The sequence below is a fragment of the Tachyglossus aculeatus genome, chromosome 6 (assembly GCF_015852505.1).
Source record: "Tachyglossus aculeatus isolate mTacAcu1 chromosome 6, mTacAcu1.pri, whole genome shotgun sequence".
NCBI classification, from domain to species: Eukaryota; Metazoa; Chordata; class Mammalia; order Monotremata; family Tachyglossidae; genus Tachyglossus; species Tachyglossus aculeatus.
This window is the reverse complement of record NC_052071.1, coordinates 5,539,157-5,563,424: the sequence shown is the minus strand read 5'-3', so window position 1 is coordinate 5,563,424 and position 24,268 is coordinate 5,539,157. Positions and strand designations below refer to the sequence as shown.

At 51.3% G+C, this 24,268-nt stretch overlaps 2 protein-coding genes across 2 annotated transcripts in view; one reads left to right on the top strand and one right to left on the bottom strand.

The window, feature by feature from the left end:
* Window positions 1–277: 277 nt before the first annotated feature.
* Window positions 278–8,406, top strand: RBMX2 (RNA binding motif protein X-linked 2). The gene is made up of 6 exons (XM_038748207.1): window positions 278–370; window positions 1,960–2,075; window positions 2,736–2,787; window positions 3,931–4,060; window positions 6,136–6,331; window positions 7,958–8,406. Exons 1-6 carry the CDS (start codon window positions 366–368, stop codon window positions 8,338–8,340), a joined length of 882 nt encoding a protein of 293 aa, XP_038604135.1. The 5' UTR covers window positions 278–365; the 3' UTR covers window positions 8,341–8,406.
* Window positions 8,407–9,215: 809 nt separating this feature from the next.
* FSIP2 (fibrous sheath interacting protein 2) overlaps window positions 9,216–24,268 on the bottom strand; it is an 86,312-nt gene continuing 71,259 nt past the window's right edge. Inside the window, 5 exon segments of the mRNA XM_038748419.1 lie at window positions 9,216–9,380; window positions 15,003–15,060; window positions 18,011–18,048; window positions 19,379–19,425; window positions 22,555–22,655. Of these exon segments, the coding sequence (XP_038604347.1) occupies window positions 9,268–9,380; window positions 15,003–15,060; window positions 18,011–18,048; window positions 19,379–19,425; window positions 22,555–22,655 (357 nt within the window). The 3' untranslated portion in view covers window positions 9,216–9,267.

Below are 24,268 nucleotides of genomic sequence, written 5' to 3'. Positions count from 1 at the left end.
CTCTGTAAAATGGGGATGAAGACTGTGAGCCCCCTGTGGGACCACCTGATCACCTTGTAACCTCCCCAGCGCTTAGAACAGTGCTTTGCACGTAGTAAGCGCTTAATAAATGCCATCATTATTATTATTATTACTATGAGGTGGAGGGGAGGGAGCCGCCCTCAGGCCCCGCCCACCTCGCGCGTGCTTACGTCATCCATGCCGCGCCCCTTGCGGCTGACGTCACCGATTCCGCGGGCGGGCGTCCGGCGCATGCGCAGCACTCCTCCCTGGGCGCCCCTCTGGAGTCGGCGCAGGCGCAGTAGGAAGTCGCGGGCGGAGGGCTCGCTGCCCCCCCCTTCCGGCAGTCCCGGCCGTGCGTCGCGATGAAGTAAAGCAGGGAGGGCGGCGGGAGGCGGTGGCGGTGGCAGGGGGGAAGCGGGCCTCAACCCACAGCTCCGCTCACACACCTCTGCTCCTTCTCTCTCTCTCTCTCTCTCTCTCTCTCCTTCCTTTACACCCTCCTCCTCCCCTGTTCCCTCCCTCCCTTCTTCCCTCTTTACCTTTTCTTCTCTTCCCTTCCTTCCTCTTCCCTCCTCCCCCCTGTCCCCCGTCCTCTGTCCCTCCCCCATCCCCTGACCCTTCCGTCCCATCCCTTGTCCCTCTGACCCCTCTCCTCCTGACCGGTCCCCCCGTCCCATCCCCTGTCCCCCTGACCCGGCCTATCCCCTGTTCCCTGTCCCATCCCCTGTCCCCCTGAGCCCTGCCCCATCCCCTGTCCCCCTGAGCCCTGCCCCATCCCCTGTCCCCCTGTTCCATCCTCTCTCCCCCTGAGTCCTACCCCATCCCCTGTCCCCCTGTTCCCTATCCCATCCCCTCTCCCCGAGCCCTGCCCCATCTCCTGTTCCCCTGAACCCTGCCCCATCCCGTCCCCCTGTCCTCCTGCCCCAAACCATGTTCCTCTGAACCGTCCCCCTACCCCATCCCCTGTTCCTCTGAACCGTCCCCCTACCCCATCCCCTGTTCCTCTGAACCGTCCCCCTGTCCCATCCCCTGTCCCCCTGAGCCCTGCCCCATCCCCTGTTCCTCTGAACCGTCCCCCTACCCCATCCCCTGTTCCTCTGAACCGTCCCCCTGTCCCATCCCCTGTCCCCCTGAGCCCTGCCCCATCCCCTGTTCCTCTGAACCGTCCCCCCGCCCCATCCCCTGTTCCTCTGAACCGTCCCCCTGTCCCATCCCCTGTCCCCCGAGCCCTGCCCCATCCCCTGTTCCTCTGAACCGTCCCCCTGTCCTCCTGACCCATCCCAGTCTACTCTTCTAGACTGTGAGCCCACTGTCGGGTAGGGACCGTCTCCCTATGTTGCCAACTTGTCCTTCCCAAGCGCTTAGTCCGGTGCTCTGCACACAGTAAGCGCTCGATAAATACGATTGAATGAATGAATGAGTCCCCTGTTCCTCTGAACCGTCCCCCTATCCTCCTGACCCCTGCCCCATCCCCTGTTCCTCTGAACCGTCCCCCCATCCCATCCCCTGTCCTTCTGACCCATCCCCCTGGCCCATCCCGTCCCCTCTCCCTGTCCCATCCCCTGTCCCCTATTCTTCTGAACCATCCCCCTCCCCCGTCCCATCCCCTGTACCTCTGAACCGTCCCCCATCCCATGTCCTCCTGACCCGTCCCCTTGACCGCTGTCCCATCCCCCGTCCCCTGTCCCCTTCACCCCTGTCCCATCCCTTTGACCCGTCCCATCCCCCTGTCCCCATCCCCTTGACCCCTGTCCCATCCCCCTGTTCCCTGTCCCCTTGACCCCGTCCCATCCCCTTGACCCCTCTCCCATCCCCTGTCCCCCTCTCTGTTCCTCTGAACCATGCCCCTCTCCCATGCCCTGACCACTGTCCCCATGTCCCGCCCCCTGTCCCCTTGACCCCTGCTCCATCCCGTCCCCATCCCCTGACCTCTGACCCCTGTCCCCCTGTCCGCAGCCCCCTGACGAAGGTGAAGCTGATCAATGAGCTGAACGAGCGGGAAGCGGCCCTGGGCGTCGCCGAGTCGGTGTCCTGGCACTCGGAGTACCGCCACAGCGCCTGGATCTTCCTCGGTGACTGACCCCCTCACCCCCTCACCTCTGACCCCTCACCTCTGACCCCTCACCCCTTCCCCGCCCCGCTTTTCCTCCTTGGCGGGAGCCTGTCTGCCCACTCCCTGCTAAGGAACCAGCGGGACCTCCTGGGAAGAGGTGGCAGGGCCTGGGTTCTAATCCCACCTCTGCCCCAGGTCTGCTGAAGGACCTTGACCGAGTCACTTCCACACTGCCCTGACTTGCTCCCTTTACTCGCCCCCCCGTCCCACCACTTTCGTCCTTTTAGACTGTGAGCCCACTCTTTTAGACTGTGAGCCCACTGTTGGGTAGGGACTGTCTCTATGTGTTGCCAATTTGTACTTCCCAAGCGCTTAGTACAGTGCTCTGCACATAGTAAGCGCTCAATAAATACTATTGATTGATCTGTCATTTAATCATCATCGTGGCATTAGGTACTTACTGTGTTCCAGGCACTGTACTAAGCGCTGGGGTGGATAATAATGATAACAATAATGGTATTTGTTAAGCAACAACTCTGTGCCAAGCTCTGGGATAGATCAAGCGCTTACTACAGTGCTCTGCACATAGTAAGCGCTCAATAAATACGATTGAATGAATAACAGGTTACCAGGTTGTCTCACTCGGGGCTCACAGATTCATTTGTTTGATGGGTTTTAGGAGGGCTGCCCTACGAGCTGACCGAAGGCGACGTCCTGTGTGTGTTCTCGCAGTAAGTGCGGGCCCCGGGGTGGGGCGGGACTTGGGGGGTCTCCCAAGTAGCCGCCCCGGCGGGGGTCCCATTCCCCAGCCTGGGGAAGGGGTCGGGGTGTTTGTTTGTGTTGCCCTGTGCATTGCTCAAGGCTGGAGGAAGGGTGAGGTGGGGGGTGGTTGGTTCTTCAATCTAATAATAATAATCATGATGATGGCATTTGTTAAACGCTTACTATGTGCCGAGCACTGTTCTAAGCGCTGGGATAGATACAAGCTCATCAGGGTGTCCCACGTGGGGCTCACAGGCTTCATCCCCATCATCAATCGTACTTATTGAGCGCTTACTGTGTGCAGAGCACTGTACTAAGCGCTTGGGAAGTACAAATTGGCAACATATAGAGACAGTCCCTACCCAACAGTGGGCTCACAGTCTAAAAGGGGGAGACAGAGAACAAAACCAAACATACTAACAAAATAAAATAAATAGAATAGATATGTACAAGTAAAATAAATAGAGTAATAAATATGTACAAACATATCTACATATATACAGGTGCTGTGGGGAAGGGAAGGAGGTAAGATGGGGGGGATGGAGAGGGGGACGAGGGGGAGAGGAAGGAAGGGGCTCAGTGTGGGAAGGCCTCTCAAATCCCCATTTGACAGATGGAAAAGATAAGTGACTTGCCCAAAGTCACACAACCGACAAGTGGCAGAAACGGGATTAGAACCCACAACCTCTCACTCCCAAGCCCAGGCTCTTTCCACTAAGCCATGCCGAATCTCCGGCCGCCATTCCTTAAGTCATATTTATTGAGCGCTTACCGTGGGCGGAGCGCTATCAAAAGTAACGGCAGGCCAAAGGCGTTGCCTCCCACGAGGCAGGTCCTTCAGGGAACGCACTCGTTCATTCAGTCGTATCTATTAAGCGCTTACCTTGGGCAGGGCACTGTACTGAGCGCTTGGGAAGTGCATCGATAAACAGTGACATTCCCTGCCCTCAGCGAGCTCACAGCCTAGTGGGAATCGGGGTCACCTCTAGGCTGGAAACCCGTGGCGGGCAGAGAACGCGTCGTATTGCCCTCTCCCCTAGGCTTCGCCCACAGTGAGCGCTCAATAAATACCACCGGTGATGATCATCATTTTTTTTTTTTTTTTTTAACAGATACGGGGAGATTGTCAACATTAACCTCGTGCGGGACAAGAAGACGGGGAAGTCGAAAGGCTTTGGCTTTTTGTGCTACGAAGATCAGAGAAGCACCATCCTTGCCGTCGACAACTTTAACGGGATTAAGGTGAGGGCGGGGGTGGCAACTTCCCTTTTCCCTGTCCTCCCAACTTTCTGTTTCGGCAACCTGGTTCTCCTGATCCCGGCCCGGCAACCTGGTTCTCCTGATCCCGGCCCGGCCACCTGTCTGCTGTGCGACCTGAGGCAATCAATCAATCGTATTTATTGAGTGCTTACTCTGTGCAGAGCACTGTACTAAGCGCTTGGGAAGTCCAAGTTGGCAACATATAGAGACAGTCCCTACCCAACAGTGGGCTCACAGTCTAGAAGGGGGGAGACAGACAACAAAACCAAACATATTAACAAAATAAAATAAATAGAATAGGTATGTAAGCACTCTGGGTAGGTCCCGGGAATCAGGTTGGGCACCGCCCTGTGTAATATAGGGCTCACGGTCTTAATCCCCATTTTACAGATGAGGTGACTGAGGCACAGAGAAGTTAAGTGACTTGCTCAAGATCACACAGCAGACAAGTGGTGGAGAGGGAATTAGAACCCAGGTCCTCCGGTTCCCAAGCAAGTGCTCTATCCACTGGGCAACAATACTTTTTTACATGGGGCGCCCACTTTTACAAAACTGGTTCTGACTGAGACAAATGCCATCATTATTATTATTATTATTGTCCGTGCCTCAGTTACCTCATCTGGAAAATGGGGATTAAAGCTGTGTGCCCCACGTGGGACAACCTGATCACCTTGTATTCCCCCCCAGCGCTTAGAACAGTGCTGTGCACATAGTAAGCGCTTACCAAATGCCATCATTATTATTATTGTCTGTGCCTCAGTTACCTCATCTGGAAAATGGGGATTAAAGCTGTGAGCCCCACGTGGGACAACCTGATCACCTTGTATTCCCCCCCAGCGCTTAGAACAGTGCTGTGCACATAGTAAGCGCTTACCAAATGCCATCATTATTATTATTGTCTATGCCTCAGTTACCTCATCTGGAAAATGGGGATTAAAGCTGTGAGCCCCACGTGGGACAACCTGATCACCTTGTATCCCCCCCACCCCCGCACTTAGAACAGTGCTTTGCACATAGTAAGCGCTTACCAAGTGCCATCATTATTATTATTATTATTCCCTGTGCCTCAGTTACCTCATCTGGACAATGGGGATTCAAGCTGTGAGCCCCACGTGGGACAACCTGATCACCTTATATTCCCCCCCACCCGCGCTTAGAACGGTGCTTTGCACATAGTAAGCGCTTAACAGATGCCATCATTCCTCGCACATAGTAAGCACTTAATACTATCATTTAATAATAATAATAATAATGGCATTTGTTAAGCGCTTACTATGTGCAAAGCACTGTTCTAAGGGCTGGGGGGATACAAGGTGATCAGGTTGTCCCGCATGGGGCTCACAGTCAATCAATCAATCAGTCGTATTTATTGAGCGCTTACTGTGTGCAGAGCACTGTACTAAGCGCTTGGGAATAATAATAATAATAATGATGGCATTTATCAATCAATCAATCGTATTTATTGAGCGCTTACTATGTGCAGAGCACTGTACTAAGCGCTTGGGAAGTACAAATTAGCAACACATAGAGACAGTCCCTACCCAACAGTGGGCTCACAGTCTAAAAGGGCTCACATATTTATTACTCTGTTTATTTATTTATTTATTTATTTTACTTGTACATTTCTATCCTACTTATTTTATTTTGTTGGTATGTTTGGTTCTGTTCTCTGTCTCCCCCTTTTAGACTGTGAGCCCACTATCGGGTAGGGACTGTCTCTATGTGATGCCAATTTGTACTTCCCAAGCGCTTAGTACAGTGCTCTGCACATAGTAAGCGCTCAATAAATACGATTGATTGATTGATTGATTGATTAAAAGGGGGAGACAGAGAACAGAACCAAACATAGCAACAAAATAAAATAAAATCATCATCCCCATTTAACAGATGAGGTAACCGAGGCTCCGAGAAGTTAAGTGACTTGCCCAAGGTCGCACAGCAGACACGTGGCGGAGCCGGGATTCGAACCCATTTGTTATTATTATACATACCGTTTATTAATAGAGGGCCTTCAGTAAATCCCTCGGTTGCCTCCGTCTCTCCCTCCGCCCGCCCAGATCAAGGGGAGGACCATCCGGGTGGACCACGTGGCCAACTATCGGCCCCCAAAGGACTCCGAGGACGTAGACGACGTGACCAAGGCCCTCCGCGAGCGGGGCTGCGGGGCCGAGACGCCTCCCCCCGGCTCTTCTTTGGACTCCTCGGACGAGGAAGGGCAGGGGGCCGGGACGCCATCCCGGAAGAGGAAGAAGGGTGAGGCCCGTGGCGGGGGGCGGTGAGTCGGGGGGCCGTCGCTGGGCCCCGGGGTGGGCGGCGATTCGGAGATAGCCCGGGGGCCGCTCGGCAGTGGCCCTCGGGACGAGGGTCTGTCCCGGGAGGCCGCTTCTCCGTGGGGAGGCTCCCCCTGGGAGAGCGGAAATCGCAAACTCTTCCGTCCCCTTTCCCCGGAGTCTCGGGAACCTCTTTCCCCTCCGCCTGAACTCCCACTTCCTAGGAATATAGTAATAATAATAATAGTGGCATTTATTAAGCGCTTACTCTGTGCAAAGCACTGTAGAGATTACAAGGTGATCAGGTTGTCCCACGTGGGACAGTCTTAATCCCCGTTTTACAGATGAGGTCACTGAGGCCCAGAGAAGTGACTTGCCCAGAGTCACCCAGCTGACAAGTGGCAGAGCTGGGATTTGAACCCATGACCTCTGACCCCAAAGCCCGGGCTCTTTCCACTGAGCCACGCTGCTTCTCTAGTAGCGATCAGCGTGCCGAACGCCCGGGGTAGACACAAGACTCAAGGGAAAGAGCGCGGTCATGGGTTCTAATCCCGCTCCGCCAACTTGTCAGCCGTGTGACCTTGGGCAAGTCACTTCGCTTCTCTTGAGAAGCAGCGTGGCTCAGTGGAAAGAGCCCGGGCTTTGGAGTCAGAGGTCACGGGTTCAAATCCCTACTCTGCCAATTGTCAGCTGGGTGACTTTGGGCGAGTCGCTTCACTTCTCTGGGCCTCGGTGGCCTCATCTGTAAAATGGGGATGAAGACTGTGAGCCCCCCGTGGGACAACCTGACTACCTTGTACCCCCCCAGTGCTTAGAACAGCGCTTGGCACATGGTAAGCGCTTAACAAATACCATTATTAATTAATTAATTCTGTGGGCCTCAGTTCCCTCATCTGGAAAATGGGGATGAAGGCTGTGAGCCCCCCGTGGGACAACCTGATTACCTTGTATCTACCCAAGCGCTTAGAACAGTGCTTGGCACACAGTAAGCACTTAACAAATATTACCTCATCTGTAAAAAGGGTATTAAGACTGTGAGCCCCCCGTGGGACAACCTGATCACCTTGTATCCCCCCCAGTGCTTAGAACAGTGCTTTGCACATAGTAAGCGCTTAACAAATACCATAATTAATTAATTCTCTGGGCCTCAGTTCCCTCATCTGGAAAATGGGGATGAAGACTGTGAGCCCCCCGTGGGACAACCTGATCACCTTGTATCTACCCCAGCGCTTAGAACAGTGCTTGGCACACAGTAAGCGCTTAACAAATACCAACATTATTATTATTATGTGGGACTCCCAGGTTGTCAGAGGGAGGGCGGGGATTGAATCCCCATTTTCCAGAGTGGGGGGGAAACTGAGAGAAGCGAAGCGACTCGCCCAAGGTCACCCGGAGCCCCAGGTCGCGCTACCCACAAGGCCGCTCCGCTTCTCGCGCCCAGAGGGAAGGGGAGAGAAATCAATCAATCGTATTTATTGAGCGCTTACTGTGTGCAGAGCGCTTGGGAAGTACAAGTTGGCAACATAAAGAGACAGAAATGGCACTCGGGGAAGCGGAAGTCTCCGTTCGGCCAGCGTGCTCTGTGACTGACCTGGGGTCTCCCTTTCAGCCCCCAAGGAGAAAAAGAAGAAAAAGAAAGACAAGGAGAAGAGGGTGAAGCGGGAGACGCCCCCCGGGGGGTCCGCGGAGGACCAAGCGGCCCTCGCCCCCCGGGCCCGCATCAAGGAGGAGAAGGAAGACCCCGGCTACGACAAATACGCCCGCGTGGATATCAAGGCAGGGGCCAGAGAAGGCCGCAGGCCCGACCGCGGCCGGGGGGAAGCGGACCGAGGGCCGAGCGCCGACGGGAGGAAGGAGAGACCCCCGGCCCAGTCCGGGAAGGGCAGGAGCCGGGAACGGGGCGGGACCTCGGAGCCTCGGCCCGAGCGTCGGGAAAAGCGCGCGGAGCCGGAAGGCCGGCGGGCCGGGGAAGACGGCCGGGCCAGGCGCTGAGCCGCTCCGCGGGGGCCTCCTCTGAGTGGAGCCGGGACCCCAATAAAATTTCCGGACTCTGTTTGATCCCCGGCCACGGACGTTTCTTTCGTTGCGCCTCCGAGGCTGGGGGCAGATCAGGGGAGGACGTTGGCAAAGGTGGCGGGCGGCCTTCAATAATAATAATAATGGTTGTATTTGTAAGCGCTATGAGCCGAGCACTGTTCTAAGCGCTGGAGTAGATACGAGGTCATCAGAGAAGCATCGTGGACAACCCGACCACCTCGTAACCTCCCCAGCGCTTAGAACAGGGCTTTGCACATAGTAAGTGCTTAATAAATGCCATCATTATTATTATTGTTATACAAGGTCATCAGAGAAGCAGCGGCGCTCAGTGGAAAGAGCACGGGCTCTGGAGTCAGAGGTCATGGGTTCAAATTCCGACCCTGCCAATTGTCAGCTGGGTGACTTTGGGTGAGTCGCTTCACTTCTCTGGGCCTCGGTGGCCTCATCTGTAAAATGGGGAGGAAGACTGTGGGCCCCCCATGGGACAACCTGATCACCTCGTAACCTCCCCAGCGCTTAGAATAGGGCTTTGCACATAGTAAGCGCTTAATAAATGCCATCATTATTATTATTATTATACAAGGTCATCAGAGAAGCAGCATGGCTCAGTGGAAAGAGCACAGGCTCTGGAGTCAGAGGTCGTGGGTTCAAATGCCGACTCTAGCAATTGCCAGCTGGGTGACATCCTCCCCTGTGCTTATGACAGTGCCTGGCACATAGTAAGCGCTCAGGAGATACCATCATCGCCATCATCCTGATGGGATTCTGAGTCCCCGTGGCTCTTGGTACTTGACTAGGGAAAATAAAAACAACTCCACCACAACGCGCCGTTTCCAACGACCCTCGGATGGATTTAATGTTGGTGAGGGGGCAGGGGTGATTTCAGGGGGGGCCGGGGGGGCTGGCGGACGTCCGAGAGAAGACCCTGGAGAGCGCGGAGGACACCTTTTCCAGCACGTTGATCTGGTGCTTGGACGCGTTGCCTTCGACTGAGCCTGGGGCCGAGGAGAAAGGATGTGGAGGGGCCGTTAGGGTGAGGGGAGTCCAGCTCACCACCCCGGAAATCACGCTGTTGGGCTGCAGCCTGTCGTAAGCGCTTAATAAATGCCATTATTGTTATTATTATTATTACTATTATTATTATTATTATTATTAAAGGGCCGGGCCCAGACCACCCAGGAGCCAAAGGGGCGTCGATGATGGGTCAGAAGGTTCCGGCCCAGCCTCTTTCTTCCTCTCTCTCCCCGGCCTCTCCAAAAAGGTTGAATCCGGTCTCCCCTGGGGCCGTGGAAAACCAGTCACATCCTATTTTCGACTAAGGTGGCTGCGGGTAGGGAACGTGCCTGCTTAACTCAATCAATCAATCGTATTTATTGAGCGCTTACTGTGTGCAGAGCACTGGACTAAGCGCTTGGGAAGTACAAGTTGGCAACATCTAGAGACGGTCCCTACCCAACAGTGGGCTCACAGTCTAAAAGGGGGAGACGGAGACCAAAGCCAAACATACTAACAAAATAAAATAAGTAGAATAGATATGTACAAGTAAAATAAATAGAGTAATAAATATGTACAAACATATATACAGGTGCTGTGGGGAAGGGAAGGAGGTAAGATGGGGGATGGAGAGGGGGAGAGGAAGGAAGGGGCTCCCGTTGCCTCGTCAATCCACCCGTGGTATTGTCTGTTTATCGTACTATATTCATTCAATCATATTTATTGAGCGCTTACTGTGTGCAGAGCACTGTACTAAGCGCTTGGGAAGTCCAAGTTGGCAACATAGAGAGACGGTCCCTACCCAACAGCAGGCTCACAGTCTAGAAGGGGGAGACAGACAACAAAACAAAACATATTAACAAAAAATATTCTCCCAAGAGCTTAGTACAGTGCTCTGCACACGGTACGCGCTCAATAAATCAGATCAAATGAATTTACCACATGCAGAGTACTGGGCTAAGGGTTTGGGAGAGGTCACGCACATGCTCTGCACTTAGTAAGCGGCGTGGCTTAGTGGACTGAGGCCGGACCTGGGATCTCTTCCCAGCACCAACACGTCCCTGCTGTGTGACCCTGGGCAAGTCACTTGCCCAGACCTCATCGCTCAGTGGATAGAGCACGGACTTGGGAATCCAAAGGACCTTGCTTCTAATCCCAGCTCTGCCATATGTCTGCTGTGTGACTTTGGGCAAGTCGCTTAACTTCTTTGGGCCTCGGTTATGTCTTCTGTAAAATGGGGATTAAGACCGTGAGCCCCATGTGGGACAGGGACTCTTTCCAACCTGATTAACTCATATCTACCCCAGTACTTAGAACAGTGCTTAGCACATAGCAGGCATTTAACAAGTACCATTGTTGTAGTTATTATTCATTAATAATAACAATAATAAATCTGCAGTGTACTTGCAGTGGTAATAAATGTGCCAGCCTTTAATTCCAAGACCGCCTAGAGGCTTGCCCAGACTTTGGAGGGACCCCATCATTCCCAGCTGTCAAGAGTTAACTGTCAATAACTCTTGTCAATAACTCACGTCAGTAACTGTCAAGAGTTAATACTTGACAGTTGACAACCTAGTCTGGGAGGCCTTCCCAGACTGAGCCCCTTCCTTCCTTTCCCCCTCGTTCCCCTCTCCATCCCCCCATCTTACCTCCTTCCCTTCCCCACAGCACCTGTATATATGTATATATGTTTGTACATATTTGTTACTCTATTTATTTTACTTGTACATATCTATTCTATTTATTTTATTTTGTTAATATATTTGGTTTTGTTCTCTGTCTCCCCCTTTTAGACTGTGAGCCCACTGTTGGGTAGGGACTGTCTCTATATGTTGCCAACTTGTACTTCCCAAGTGCTTAGTACAGTGCTCTGCACACAGTAAGCGCTCAATAAATATGATTGATGATGAAGTCACTTCCCTTCTCTGGGCCTCAGTTCCCTCACCTGAAAATGGGGATGAAGGCTGTGAGCCCCATGTGGGAACAGGGACTGCGTCCAACCTGATGAACTTTGCTCTACCCCAGCGCTTAGCAAGGTGCTTGGCACATTGTAAGCACTTAAAGAGTACCATAAAAATAGGAAGCTCTTAATAAATACAATTCGTTTTTTCATTTGACATAGTCACCGCATCTACAACTTGATTTCCAACCTGATTTCCTTGTCACCCACTCCAAATTCGTTTTTTCCTTTGACATAGTCACCGCATCTACAACTTGAATTCCTTGTCACCCACTCCAGCACTCAGTACAGTGCCTGGCACATAGTCAGTGCTTAATAAATACCACAATTATTATTATGTTCTGGCTCAACGCTACCAACTCCTACAGAACAGAAGGTACAGTACAGCAATAGAGGCAATCCCTGCCCACAACGAGCTCACAGTCTCGAGGAGGTCACATGGGGGTCACAGGCTTTAATCCCTATTTTACAGATGAAATAACTGAGACCCAGAGAAGTGAAACGACTCGCCCAAGGTCACCCAGCGGACGAGTGGCAGAGCCGGCATTAGAACCCGGGGCCTTCTGACTCCGAGGACCGGGCTGTATCTCCCAGGCAGGCGAAGAGGAGCAGCATGGCTCAGTGGAAAGAGCCCGGGCTTGGGAGTCAGAGGTCATGGGTTCAAATCCCGACTCCGCCACTTGTCAGCTGGGTGACTTTGGGCAAGTCACTTCACTTCTCTGTATATATGTATATATGTTTGTACATATTTATTACTCTATTTTACTTGTACATATCTATCCTATTTATTTTATTTTGTTAGTATGTTTGGTTTTGTTCTCTGTCTCCCCCTTTTAGACTGTGAGCCCACTGTTGGGTAGGGACTGTCTCTAGATGTTGCCAACTTGTACTTCCCAAGCGCTTAGTACAGTGCTCTGCACACAGTAAGCGCTCAATACGATTGATTGATTCTCTGGGCCTCAGTGACCTCATCTGTCAAATGGGGATGAAGACTGAGAGCCCCCCGTGGTGAGCCCACTGTTGGGTAGGGACTGTCTCTATATGTTGCCAATTTGTACTTCCCCAGCGCTTAGTACAGTGCTCTGCACATAGTAAGCGCTCAATAAATACGATTGATGATGATGATGATGACAACCTGATCACCTTGTAACCTTCCCAGCGCTTACAACAGTGCCTTGCACATAGTGAGCGCTTAATTAATACCGCAATTATTACAAGCTAATGCCCACGCTCTGACTCAGGCTCAACGCTACCAAGTCCGACAGAACGGCAGTCCCTACCCCACAAAGAGCAGTGAAATAGCCAGAACTAACCCCCTACCCTCACTCACCGAACCCCAGCGAGGAGAGTGGACGCTCAGCAAACAATGAAGAAGCAGGGAGGGAGAGAAAATCCACCCTCGAAGCCTTATTTAGGGCCTCCTTGCCCTATATAAGGGGGCAGGGCCCAGCAGGCGGGCAATTCCCAGATTGGGAGCAGCTGAGCAGACGGGCACCATTGGAAAAGGAGTTGGGAGATGCTCTGAGGAGTTCCCACCTGGTGTCTATTGTACTGAAAAATTCCTTAGTGAGACTGGGAGGGCCGGGGAGGGGAATGAAAGATTCAAGACTTCAGGAGCAAATGAACGGTTTAGAAGAGTGGCTATCAAGAACAGAGTTTAAACTAGGAAAATAGATGGCATAATACTAAGAAAAATAATAATAATAATTGATTTTACTTGTACATCAATCAATCAATCAATCGTATTTATTGAGCGCTTACTGTGTGCAGAGCACTGGACTAAGCGCTTGGGGAGTACAAGTTGGCAACATATAGAGACGGTCCCTACCCAACAGTGGGCTCACAGTCTAAAAGGGGGAGACAGAGAACAAAACCAAACATACTAACAAAATAAAATAAATAGAATAGATATGTACAAGTTAAATAAATAAATAAATAAATAAATAGAGAAGTCTTATTTATTTATTATTTTATTTTGTTAATATGTCTTGTTTTGTTCTCTGTCTCCCCCTTCTAGACTGGGAGCCCACTGTTGGGTAGGGACTGTCTCTATATGTTGCCAACTTGTACTTCCCAAGCACTTAGTCCAGTGCTCTGCACACAGTAAGCGCTCAATAAATACGATTGATTGATTGATAATAATGGCATTTATTAAGCGCTTACTGTGTGCAAAGCACTGTTCTAAGCGCTGGGGAGTTTACAAGAGCCCGGGCTTTGGAGTCAGAGGTTCAAATTCCGACTCCGCCAGTTGTCAGCTGGGTGACTTTGGGCAAGTCACTTAACTTCTCTGTGCCTCAGTTACCTCATCTGTAAAATGGGGATTAAAACTGTGAGTCCCCCCTGGGACAACCTGATCACCTTGTAACCTCTCCAGCACTTAGAACAGTGCTTTGCACATAGTAAGCGCTTAATAAATGCCATCATTATTATTATTACAAGGTGATCAAGTTACCCCACATGGGGCTCACAGTCTTAATCCCCATTTTACAGATGAGGTAACTGAGGCACAGAGAAGTGAAGTGACTTGCCCAAAGTCACACAGCTGACAAGTGGCGGAGCCGGGATTTGAACCGATGACCTCTGACTCCAAAGCCCGGGCTCTTTTCACTGAACCATGCTGGAATTTTGAGTGGTGGAATGGTATAGGGTGACTAGGTTTGAGCCTACTAAATGACTACAGCGCTTAATACAGTGCAAGCGCTTAGTACAGTGCTCTGCACACAGTAAGCTCTCAATAAATACGATTGAATGAATGAATACAGGAGTGAAGGCAAGATAGAGATACAGTGAGAAGGTTATCATTGGAAAAGCAAAGCCTGATGACTGGGTTGCTTGCTTTTAATTGTTAAATGATTTTCTTTTGTTTATTTTGTTATTTGTTAAGCACTTCCTATGTGCCAGGCACTGTACTGAGCGCTGGAGTGGATCCAGGCAAATCGGGTTGGATCCAGTCCCTGTCCCACATGGGGTTCACCGTCCTCATCCCCATTTTACCGATGAGGGAACTGAGGCCCAGAGAAGGGAAGTGACTTGCCCAGGGTCACAAAGCAGACAAGTGGCAGAGCCGGGATTAGAACCCATGACCTTCTGACTGCTTGGCCCGGGCTCTACCCAGTAATAATAATAATAATAATAGCATTTATTAAGCGCTTACTATGTGCAAAGCACTGTTCTATGCGCTGGGGGGGTTACAAGGTGATCGGGTTGTCCCACGGGGGGCTCACGGTCTTAATCCCCATTTTATAGATGAGGGAACTGAGGCACAGAGAAGTGACTTGCTCAAAGTCACACAGCGGACAAGTGGAGGAGCCAGGATTTGAACCCATCAATCAATCGTATTTATTGAGCGCTTACTGTGTGCAGAGCATGACCTCTGACTCCAAAGCCCATGCTCTTCGAGACTGTGAGCCCACTGTAGGGTAGGGACCGTCTCTCTATGTTGCCAACCTGTCCTTCCCAAGCGCTTAGTACAGTGCTCTGCACACAGTAAGCGCTCAGTAAATACGATTGAGTGAATGAATGCTCTTTTCCACTGAGCCACGCTGCTTCTCCAGTACACCAGGCTACCTTGGCCTAGGGCGTCCGTCCCCCTTCCCCGGGGTTGGCTGGTCTACCGAGGCCCCTGGAATCCAAGCCCGGGGGACTTCCCGGGGGAGTCACGCACCTGCCCCCGCCTCCTCTGAATCCTCCAGGTTATGATGCCCCTCAAAGATGGTGAAGAACTGTGCCAAGACAAGAACAGAACCGAAGCGGTGAGTCTCCACCGGCCCGGCGTGGACGTTGACGGCGTTGAAAGCCAACAAAAACGGGGGAGACGTCCCTCTCGACGGGGGTGGGAGGCGCGCCTCAGTTTCCTCGGGGCCCGGGAGAAGGGGGCGGATGGAACCGGTCATCGCGGGGTGGGTCGGACACACGGCCTGGGGGACGCGAGGCCTCATTCCCTCCAAGGGGATGGTTTGCGGGGGGGCGTTCATCATCATCACCATCATCAATCGTATTTATTGAGCGCTTACTGTGTGCAGAGCACTGGACTAAGCGCTTGGGAAGTACAGATTGGCAACACACAGAGACAGTCCCCACCCAACAGTGGGCTCACAGTCTAAAAGGGGGAGACAAAACCAAACATACTACAAAATAAAATAGAATAGATATGTACAAGTAAAATAAATAAATAAATAGAGTAATAAATATGTGCAACCATATATACATATATACAGGTGCTGTGGGGAAGGGAAGGAGGTAAGGTTGGGGGGATGGAGAAGGGGACGAGGGGGAGAGGAAGGAGGGGGCTCAGTGTGGGAAGGCCTCCTGGAGGAGGTGAGCTCTCTGTAGGGCCTTGAAGGGAGGAAGAGAGCTAGCTTGGCGGATGGGCAGAGGGATTGGGGGCATTCCAGGCCCGGGGGATGACGTGGGTTCATAATAACAATGGCATTTATTAAGCGCTTACTATGTGCAAAGCACTGTTCTAAGCGCTGGGGAGGTTACAAGGTGACCAGGTTGTCCCACGGGAGGCTCACAGTCTTCATCCCCATTTTCCAGATGAGGTCGCTGAGGCCCAGAGAAGTGAAGTGACTTGCCCAGAGTCACCCAGCTGACAGTTGGCAGAGCCAGGATTCGAACCCATGACCTCTGACTCCAAAGCCCGGGCTCTTTCCACTGAGCCACGCTGCCTCCCCAAGTTCCGTAATGCTGGAGAGGACGGACGCTCACTCGAGCTTGAGGAACCGAAAAGCCCCACTTGCCACCGGTGATGATTTATTTTATTTTGTTAGTATGTTTGGTTTTGTTCTCTGTCTCCCCCTTTTAGACTGTGAGCCCACTGTTGGGTAGGGACTGTCTCTATATGTTGCCAACTTGTCCTTCCCAAGCACTTAGTACAGTGCTCTGCACACAGTAAGCGCTCAATAAATACGATTGATGATGATGATGATGATGATGAGGTGGGTGGCGGTATTTGTTAAGCGCTTACTGTGTGCCAAGCCCTGCTCTGAGCACTGGGGTGGATTCATTCATTCATTCATTCATTCATTCAATCGCATTTATTGAGCGCTTACTGTGTGCACAGCACTGTACTAAGCGCTTGGGAAGTCCAAGTTGGCAACATATAGAGACAGTCCCTACCCAACGGCAGGCTCACAGTCTAGAAGGGGTAGACAGACAACGAAATAAAACATATTAACAAAACAAAATAAATAGAATAAATATGTACAAATAAAATAAAGTAATAAATATGTACAAACATCTATACAGGTGCTGTGGGGAGGGGAAGGAGGTAAGGCAGGGGGGATGGGGAGGGGGAGGAGGGGGAGAGGAAGGAGAGGGAACCGACAACTTCCCAAATGCTTAGTACAGTGCTCTGCAAAAAGTAAGTGCTCAATAAATACAATTGAATGAACGAAATGAATCAGGTTGTCCCACATGGGGCTCAGTCTTCATCCCCATTTTACAGAGTCCCCACTTTACAAAATCCCCATTTTATCATCATCATCATCATCATCATCAATCGTATTTATTGAGTGCTTACTGTGTGCACAGCACTGTACTAAGCGCTTGGGAAGCACAAATTGGCAACATATAGAGACAGTCCCTACCCAACAGTGGGCTCACAGTCTAAAAGGGGGAGACAGAGAACAAAACCAAACATAGTAACAAAATAAAATAAATAGAATAGATATGTACAAGTAAAATAAATAAATAAATAAATAGAGGAGCAGCGTGGCTTAGTGTTTTAAGAGCCCGGGTTTGGGAGTCAGAGGTCCTGGGTTCCAATCCCGGTTCCGGGATCCAAGCTAATCAGTCCCTGTCCCACGAGGGGCTCCGCCTTTACCCCCCTTTTACAGATGAGGTAACTGAGGCACGGAAAAGTGGAGTGACCTACCCAAGATCACACGGCAGATAAGTGGCGGTGTCAGGATTAGAACCCACTACCTTGTGACTCTCAGCTCTGTGCTCTACCCGCTGCTTCTCTTCCACCATGGACGCCCCTTGGGGGCTGGGGGGAATGTCTACCGACTCTGACTCTGCTGTGTTGTCCACTCCCCAGCGCTTAGTACAGTGCTTTGCACCCAGTACGCGCTCACTAAATACCACTGATCGCTCTGCATGTAGTAAGCACTGAATAATAATAATAATGATGGCATTTGTTAAGCGCTTACTACGTGCGAAGCACTGTCCTAAGCGCCGGGGGGATAGAAGGTGATGAGGTTGTCCCACGTGGGGCTCACAGCCTTCATCCCCATTTTACAGATGAGGTCACTGAGGCTCAGAGAAGTTAAGTGCCTTGCCCAAGGTCACACAGCAGACATGCGGCAGAGCCGGGATTAGAACCCATGACCTCGGACTCCCAAGCCTGTGGTCTTTCCACTGAGCCACACTGCTTCTCTGCTATATACCACTGATTGCTCTGCACTTCAGTAAATAGCATTGATGGCTTTGCCCGCAGTGTGCGCTCAGTAAATACCATTAATTACTCGTTCTGCCACAGTAAGCGCTCAATAAATACCACTGATTGATTGATGAGCTATACTACCATCCCCACCCCGCATCGGCAGGAGGAGGTGGATCATTCTAATCCGTCTTCAGTGGGATCTAGGACAGGTCTCGGGTAACAAGGGCTCCACACACCCCCCGCACCGATATCCCGACGACATTGCGGATTTAGGGAATTCTTACCTCAATGTTCGCTTCCGACGCTTCTGCTTCCTTCTGGTCTGTGAGGGGGAAGGAAAAAAAAAATACAGGGAGTCGGGAAAAGTTCAGGAGTTTACAGTGACTTCGGGCGAGTCGGAGATGGATCAGACCACTTCAAATAAGCCCTCCAAAAAAAAACTCCCTCAAAGAATCCAAAAAACTCTAGTTTTAGAGGAAGGCCAACTGCTTCAGTTGTGGGTTGTGAAAGAGGAATCGACCCAGTGAGCGCCTAATGTGTGCAGAGCACTGTACTAAGCGCTTGGGAGAGACTGTAAACACGTTGTGGGCAGGGAATGAGTCTACCGACTGTGTTATAGTGTCCTCTCCCAAGTGCTTAGTAGAGAGCTCTGCACACAGTAAGCTCTCGAGTCACTTAACTTCTCTGTGCCTCAGTTTCCTTGACTGAAAAATGGGGATCCAATCTACTCCCTCCAACTTAGAGCGTGACCCCCGTGGGGGAGAGGGACTATGTCTGACCTGATTAAACGTGTATCTGCCCCGGCGCTTAGAAAGTACTCTCCTGAGCACTTAGAACAGTGCTCTGCATCACAGTAAGTGCTCAATAAATAGGGTGAAATGATTGGTTGAATGAACAGTGCTTGACATTGTAAACACTGAATACCATTATTATTATTATTATTACCCTTTTCTACTGGTACACAATTAACAACGGTGGTCTTAAGCGCTTACTGTGTGCCAAGCACTGTACCGGACGCTGGGATTAATTCAAGATGATGCGGTCGGACGCGGTCTCTGTCCCATGCGAGGCTCACGGTCGAAGGTGGAGGGAGAGATTTTATAATTTAACAGTCGTAGAGATGAACTTCCCGGAAATTGCCGGAATTGCCAGAAACTCCCCCCTTTCAATGGTGTTTATTTATTAAGCGCTCACTATGGGCTCACTATTCAGATGTATGACATTCTGACAGCTATGAACGCTTAGTACAGTGCTCTGCACACAGTAAGCGCTCAATAAATACGATTGATGATGAATTGAAATCTCCTTTAAAAAGTTTCTTAGACCATAGTTACAAAATACGTTTTGTAACTCATAGTTACAAACTATAATGGCCAAATAAAGGAGTACCCGACATTACAATTGTTGATCTTATAGCTATATGTTCTTTGATAATATAGCTATTTCGCCAATGTTTGTATTATGACACATTTTCCCATAGAGCCGGAAACTCCCCGCTTTCAGTCAATCGATCGGTGGCATTTATTAAGCGCTCGCTACGGGCTGAGCGCTGGTCCTAAGCGCCTGGGAGAGGACGGCAGAACAAGAAACAGACAGGTTCCCTGCCCGCAAGGAGCTGAGGGCCTGACGGGAAACGAAGGAAGCCAACAAACCTCCAGAAGCTGCGGCGTTAGCCTCGGGGATGTGTCCGGGAGGAGCTCTGAAAAGCCAAAGGGGAGAGAAATGTCATTCCGTTTCCCAGACGGCCCAGACGGAGGAAAAGCAGTCATCACCGTCCGGTGAAAAGGACCTTCACGTCGCTAGTCCTGCTGAGCGCTTCGGGGAGGGTGAGGATGAGGAGTCACAATCTCTGCCCTCAGACAGTTGATAATGTCCCCCATCCTAGCCGGCAGACCTCCGCTTTTAACACCTCCACATCTCCTCCGACGGCCTCTACTCCGTCCTGATCCTCCTCCACCTCTCGGCTGCCCTCGACACCGCGGCCCACCCCCTGCTCCCGGAAACCTCAGCCCACCTCGGCTTCGTCGACTCCATCCTCCCCCGGTTCTCCTCCCGTCTCCCTGACCGCTCCTTCTCCATCTCCTTGGGCGGCTCCTCCTCGGCCTCCCACCCCCGGACGGTGGGGGTCCCTCGGGGCTCAGTCCCAGGTCCCCTTCTCTTCTCCGTCTACACCGTCGCCCTCGGAGAACTCATTCGCTCCCACAACTTCAACTCCCACCTCTACGCTGACGATTCCCAAATCTCCATCTCCAGCCCTGCTCTGTTTCCCTCTCTGCCGTCTCGCATCTCCTCCTGCCTTCAGAACAGCTCTACTTGGGTGTCCTCCCATCATCTTAAACTGAACACGTCTAATACAGAGCTCCTCCTCTTCCCACCCCAACCCCATCCTCCCCCTGACTTTCCCATCACTGTAGACCACCTCACCATCCACCCTGTCTCGCTAGCCCGTAATCCTGGCGTTACCTTCGGATTCACCGCTCTCCTCCAACCCACCTATTCAATCTGTCACCAAATCCGGTGGGTTCTACCTTCAGAACACTGCTAAAATCCACCCTCTCCTCTCCATCCAAACTGCTACCATGATGATCACACCTCCTCCAAGAGGTCTTTCCTGATTAAGCCCCCATTTCCCTGTCCCCCTCTCCCTTCTAATAATAATAATAATAATAATGGCATTTGTTAAGCGCTTTCTATGTGCAAAGCACTGTTCTAAGTGCTGGGGGGATACAAGGTGATCAGGTTGTCCCGCGTGGGGCTCACAGCCATCATCCCCATTTACCAGATGAGGTAACTGAGGCTCCGAGAAGTTAGGTGACTTCCCCAAGGTCACACAGCAGGCATGTGGCGGAGCCGGGATTCGAACCCACGACCTCTGACTCCAAAGCCCGGGCTCTTTCCACTGAGCCACGCTGCTTCTGCGGCCTCCGTGCGCTTGGATCCGTGACCTTTGGGCATTTAATAATGATGGCATTTATTACGCGCTTACTATGTGCAAAGCACTGTTCTAAGCGCTGGGGAGGTTACAAGGTGATCAGGTTATCCCAGGGGGGCATTTGAGAGTCACCCACCCTCAGCCCCCACAGAACTTATCTACATATGTATAGACTGTGAGCCCACTGTTGGGTAGGGACTGTCTCTATATGTTGCCAATTTGTACTTCCCAAGCGCTTAGTACAGTGCTCTGCACACAGTAAGCGCTCAATAAATACGATTGATGATGATGATGTATAAATTATATATTTATATTAATGTCCAACTCCCCCTCTTGTCTGTCAGCTCCTCGTGGGCAGGGAACGTATCTAACCAACTCTGTTGCATTGTCCTCTCCAAAGCATTTAGTACAGTGCTCTGTACACAGTAAGCACTCAATATCATTGATGATGATGGTCTAAGCACTTCTCCTTTCCCTCGCTGACCTCCCTGCCTCCCATCTCTCCCCACTCAGGTCCAGACTTCCCTCTTCCACCTGCCTCATTTTTCTACAACAACGTTCAGTTTGCATCTCCTCGCTCCTCCAGACCCTCCGGCGGTCGCCCGTCCACCCCGGCGTCCAACAGAAACTGGCCCTGTCGGCTTAGGGAAGCAGCGTGGCTCAGTGGAAAGAGCCCGGGCTTTGGAGTCGGAGGTCATGGGTTCAAATCCCGGCTCCGCCAATTGTCAGCTGGGTGACTTTGGGCGAGTCACTTTACTTCTCTGGGCCTCAGTGATCTCATCTGGAAAATGGGGAGTAAGACTGTGAGCCCCCCATGGGACAAGCTGATCACCTTGTAACCTCCCCAGCGCTTAGAACAGTGCTTTGCACATAGTAAGTGCTTAATAAATGCCATCATTATTATTATTATTATTTAAAGGCCTCCCCGGGGTGGCCCCCTCCTCCCTCACATCCTTGATTTCCTCCTCCGGCCCGGCCCGCACACTCTGCTCCTCCGGCGCCAACCTGCTCACTGTCCCTCCCCATCTTGTCTGTCTCTGCCAACCTCTTGCCCACATCTTGCTTCTGGCCTGGCATACTCTCTCCTTTCATATATCTGACGGCCCACCGTGAAGAAATGGCCCAGGGGACAGAGCCACAACCGGGGGTCGGGGGATCTGGATTCTAATCCTGGCTCGCCACTTGTCTGCTGGGGGACCTTGGGGGAGTCGCTTCACTTCTCTGAACCTCAGTCCCCTCATCTATAAAATGGGGATTAAGGCTGTGGAACAGGGACTGTGTCCAACCTGATTAGCTTGTATTCACCCTGGCGCTTGGTACAGGGCCTGGCCCTTTAGTAAAGCGCTTAACAAATACCATTAAAGAAAAATGAAGGCATAGTTGAGGAAGGAGATGTGGATTTCAGGAGGCTGGGGAGAGCGGTGGGCTGGTGAATGTGGATGTAGGGGGTTCCAGGTCAAAGGCAGGACGTGGGCGAGGGATCGGTGGCGAGATAGATGTGATGGAAGTACGATGAGAAGGCTGGAATTAGAGGAGCAGACTGTGTGGGCTGGGCTGTAGCAGGAGAGCAGTGCGGTGAGGTAGGAGGTGGGAGGCTGAGGGAGGCCTTTAAAGCCGACTGTATTAATAATAATGGCATTTGTGAAGCGCTTTCTATGTGCAAAGCACTGTTCTAAGCACTGGAGAGGATACAAGGTCCCACATGGGGCTCACAGTCTTCATCCCCGTTTTACAGATGAGGTAACCGGGGCTCAGAGAAGTTGTGACTTGCAGGCGTGTGGTGGAGCCGGGATTAGAACCCGTGACCTCTGACTCCCGAGCCCGTGCTCTTTCCACTGAGCCGCGCTGCCTCTCGGCAGACTAGACGTCGCCGGATATCACCGTAATCGAAGGTACCCAGGTGGAGGCGAGGCCAAATCCTCTTGGTTATAGGATGAAGAACTCATGGTCCTGTGGATCAGATAATGAGCGGGCTCTGAGGAAGGCGGTTTCTCTCCCTGGAAAACAATGAAGCAGTGAAAGGGGTGAGGAAAATAAATCACGCAGACAGCTCCTTGAACTGTCTGAAGAAGCTAGAGAAATACCCAGTGTTGGGGGGCGGGGGGATGCCGAAATGACCCCTTCCCCAAAATACCCGGGGTCCTGGTGAACGTTTCCTTTATCCGTCGGTCTTCATGGGACTGAGTCCTAGTTTATATCTAGCTCAGGGCTAGGCATATAGTAAGCCCTTAACAAGTACTATTATTATTATTATATTATTATTATTGATGATGATGATGCTGGTATTTGTTAAGCGCTTACTAGGTGCAAAGCACTGTTCTAAGAGCTGGGGGGATAGGTGATCAGGTTGTCCCACGGGGGGCTCACAGTCTTCATCCCCACTTTTACAGATGAGGGAACTGAGGCCCAGAGAAGTGAAGTGACTCGCCCAAAGTCACACCGCCGACAAGTGGCGGAGCCGGGATTAGAACCCACGACCTCTGACTCCTAAGCCTGGGCTCTTTCCACTGAGCCACGCTGCGGTGGGGCAGGGACTGTGTCCAACCTGACTAGCTTCTATTTACCTCAGCGCTTAGAACAGTGCTTGGCACATAGTAAGTGCTTAATAAGTACCATGATTATTATTATTATGGGGGTCAGGGACTGGGTCCAACCTCCCTAGCTTTTATCTAGTCCAGCGCTTAGAACAGTGCATGGCACAGAGTAAGCGCTTAACAAATAACCGGTATTATTATTATTATTATTATTATTATTATTATTATGTGGGACAGGGACTATGTTCAACCCGACTCACTTATATCTACCCCTTAGGTCTCCCCCTTCTAGACCATGAGCCCGCTGTTGGGTAGGGACCATCTCTATACGTTGCCAACTTGTACTTCCCAAGCGCTTAGTACAGTGCTCTGCACGCAGTGAGCGCTCAAAAAATACGATTGAATGAATGAATGAATCTACCCCAGTGCTTAGAGCAGCGCTTGGCACATAGTAAGCGTTTAAAAAATACAAGTAACAAGCCGTGAAGCAGCGTGGCTCAGTGGAAAGAGCCCAGGCTTGGGAGTCAGAGGTCTTGGGTTCTAATCCCAGCTCCGCCACTTCTCTGCTATGTGAGTTTGGGCGAACCACTTCACTTCTCTGTGCCTCAGTTCCCTCATCTGGAAAATGGGGATGAAGACTGTGAGCCCCACGTGGGACAACCAGATTACCCAGTATCTCCCCCAGCGCTTAGAACAGTGCTTGGAACATAGTGAGCATTTAACAAATACACGTAACAAGCCGTGAAGCAGCGTGGCTCAGTGGAAACAGCCTGGGCTTGGGAGCCGGAGGTCTTGGGTTCTAATCCCAGCTCCACCACTTGTCTGCTATGTGAGTTTGGGCAAGCCACTTCACTTCTCTGTGCCTCAGTTCCCTCATCTGGAAAATGGGGGTGAAGACTGTGAGCCCCACGTCGGACAACCAGATTACCCTGTATCCCCCCAGCGCTTAGAACAGTGCTTAGAATATGTTGCCAACTTGTACTTCCCGAGCGCTTAGTACAGTGCTCTGCACACAGTAAGCGCTCAATAAATACGATTGATTGTATTTACGATTGTTAAGTAAGCGCTTAACAAAT

Bases quoted from the DNA above. Each gene is read 5' to 3' on its own strand.
- RBMX2 (XM_038748207.1), top strand. The intron at 2,076-2,735 runs GTGACTGACCCC...GATGGGTTTTAG, and splicing joins CAGCGCCTGGATCTTCCTCG to GAGGGCTGCCCTACGAGCTG. The intron at 2,788-3,930 runs GTAAGTGCGGGC...TTTTTTTAACAG, and splicing joins GTCCTGTGTGTGTTCTCGCA to ATACGGGGAGATTGTCAACA.